This window comes from Saprolegnia diclina (assembly GCF_000281045.1).
Source record: "Saprolegnia diclina VS20 unplaced genomic scaffold supercont1.14, whole genome shotgun sequence".
NCBI classification, from domain to species: domain Eukaryota; phylum Oomycota; class Saprolegniomycetes; order Saprolegniales; family Saprolegniaceae; genus Saprolegnia; species Saprolegnia diclina.
In genome coordinates, this window is record NW_008246081.1 from 242,895 (window position 1) to 245,067 (window position 2,173).

The following is a 2,173-nucleotide window of genomic DNA, read 5'->3' on the forward strand; positions in this document are numbered from 1 at the left end:
CTCGTGGCGGCGGTCGCCGCGAGCAGCATCAAGGAGCAGCATGTCATTCCCGTCATGCCCAACTACAACGACTCGGCGCCGATCAACTTCAAGCAGTACGCGGGCTATCTGGCGCTGCCGTCGAACGGCCAAAAGATGTTTTACTGGCACGTCGAGTCCCAAGCCAACCCGGCGACCGACCCGCTCGTGCTCTGGCTCAACGGCGGACCCGGCTGCTCGTCGCTCGGCGGCTTCTTCAAGGAGCTCGGGCCGTTCGTTGTCGCGAGCGACCTTAGCATCAAGCGCAACAAATATGCGTGGAACCGCAAGGCCAACATGGTCTTCCTCGAGTCGCCGGCTGGCGTCGGCTTTAGCTCGCCGCTGCTCAACGCCACCGAGTACAACGACGACGTGACGGCCGACCGCGCGTATGAATTCCTCGAGCAGTTTATCGCTGCGTACCCTGAGTACCGTCATCGGCCCTTTTACGTCACGGGCGAGAGCTACGCCGGTCGGTACGTGCCCTTCCTGCTGCACAAGATGGTGACGCACCCGATCGTCGACGTGACGCTGTCGGGCTTTGCGCTCGGGAACCCGTCGACCGACTACCACATTGACCACAACGCATATGTGGACTACTACTACAGCCACGGCCTCATCTCGCTCGAAAACTACGACGACGTCCTGACCAACTGCGGCGACGACGTCGGGCGTTGCGTCATTTCGTCCGACAACTGCACGCAAGCCTGCAACAGCGTGCTCCAGGAAGGCATCTTTTCCATCAACGAGTCGGCGCTCAACCCGTACTTTATCTACGGCGATGTGTGCCTCCTCGAAAACGGCCAAGCTCGAGCACTGCGCTACCGCAAGATCCAGCCCATGCACCGCGGCCCGATTGGTCCGTGCGCCGACACGTTCACCGAGTCGTACCTCCGACTGCCGCACGTTCAGGCCGCTCTGCACCTGCCGACGTACACCAACTGGTCGGACTGCAACGACGCAGTCACGGGCGTGTACCACAAGAGCGACTCGTCGCTGCAACACTACCCGACGCTTCTCAACGCGAACCTCAAGGTGCTCATCTACAGCGGCGACGCCGACTCGGTCGTCAACTTCATGGGCACGCAGCGCTGGATCGGACCCCTCGGCCTCAAGCTGCACGTCCTCAAGAAGTGGCATGCGTGGTTTGGCCCGGACAAGCAGCTCGCGGGGTACCGGGAAGAGTACGATGGCCTCAACTTTACGACCATCAAGGGCGCAGGACACATGGTGCCCGCGGTGCGCCCGCTCCACGCGCTCTACATGTTCGAGTGCTTCGTCTACGGCCAGGACGCCTGTGACACGTTTGCATACCCCAAGGACAACCTCGAGTACTTGACGGGCGAAGACGTCGAGTACAACGATAACGACAACGACGACGTTGTGGCGACCTCGTCGACGACCAAGGACGCGAGCACGACGACATCGGCGTCGGAAGCGCCCTCGAGTGCGGATTGGATCGTCTACTCGGCGTTCCTTGTCGGTATTATAGCGCTCATCGCGCTAGTCATGTACAAGCAAGGGCATTGGCACAAGACGTATACGGCCTTGTAAGCTCGGCTAAAAACACGCTGTTTTGTGATGTCCGTATCTTCCTTGGAGCGTCTTGGAGCGAGGACGTTCGCAGATCTTGGTTGGTGCATGGACCTGCATCTCGGCCCGTATCTTTGGTGTCGCGGCCCAAATATCGAAAGCGTTTCATGGCGCCACGTCATGGCTGAAAACACACAACCACAGCCTTCCGGACCCTGTGGCCCATGTAAACGCTGGGAAAACGACCGCGTGCCGAATGGTGTCGTCGGCTCCTGCCTTTGGAGCAGCCACGTGCAGAGACGCACCCGTGAGCGCAGCAAGACACTCGCGAGAGGACTATGGAACCGTTAGCCGAAAGTATTTGGTATCCGGATTCGAAAACTGTGCGATCTTAGAACCATCAGAGTCGAAAAATGAACGTGCTTGGCAGATTGGCGCTGACTGCGGCCGTTGCGCTGGCGCTTGATGCGGGCGACGGCGCCAAGGGCGTCGAGTTCAACCCGCACAAGATCCCGTTCTTGCCCAACTACAACGACCCGCGCCCGATCGACTTTGATCAGTACGCCGGTCATTTGCCATTGCCGTCGAACGGCCAAAAGATGTTTTACTGGCTCGTCGAGTC

At 59.8% G+C, this 2,173-nt stretch overlaps 2 protein-coding genes across 2 annotated transcripts in view; both read left to right on the forward strand.

Annotated features, from left to right (window-relative positions):
- Window positions 1-54: 54 nt before the first annotated feature.
- Window positions 55-1,606, forward strand: SDRG_05360 (hypothetical protein; the record flags this gene model as incomplete). The annotated part of the gene is made up of 1 exon (XM_008611073.1): window positions 55-1,606. The coding sequence occupies one exon, from the start codon at window positions 55-57 to the stop codon at window positions 1,570-1,572; it is 1,518 nt and encodes a 505-aa protein (XP_008609295.1). The 3' UTR covers window positions 1,573-1,606.
- A 358-nt stretch (window positions 1,607-1,964) lies between these two features.
- Window positions 1,965-2,173, forward strand: part of SDRG_05361 (hypothetical protein) — a gene marked incomplete at its 5' end in the record, with an annotated part of 1,685 nt that continues 1,476 nt past the window's right edge. The window contains one exon of the mRNA XM_008611074.1: window positions 1,965-2,170. Within this exon, the coding sequence (XP_008609296.1) occupies window positions 1,965-2,170 (206 nt within the window). The remainder of the gene's footprint in view (window positions 2,171-2,173) is intronic.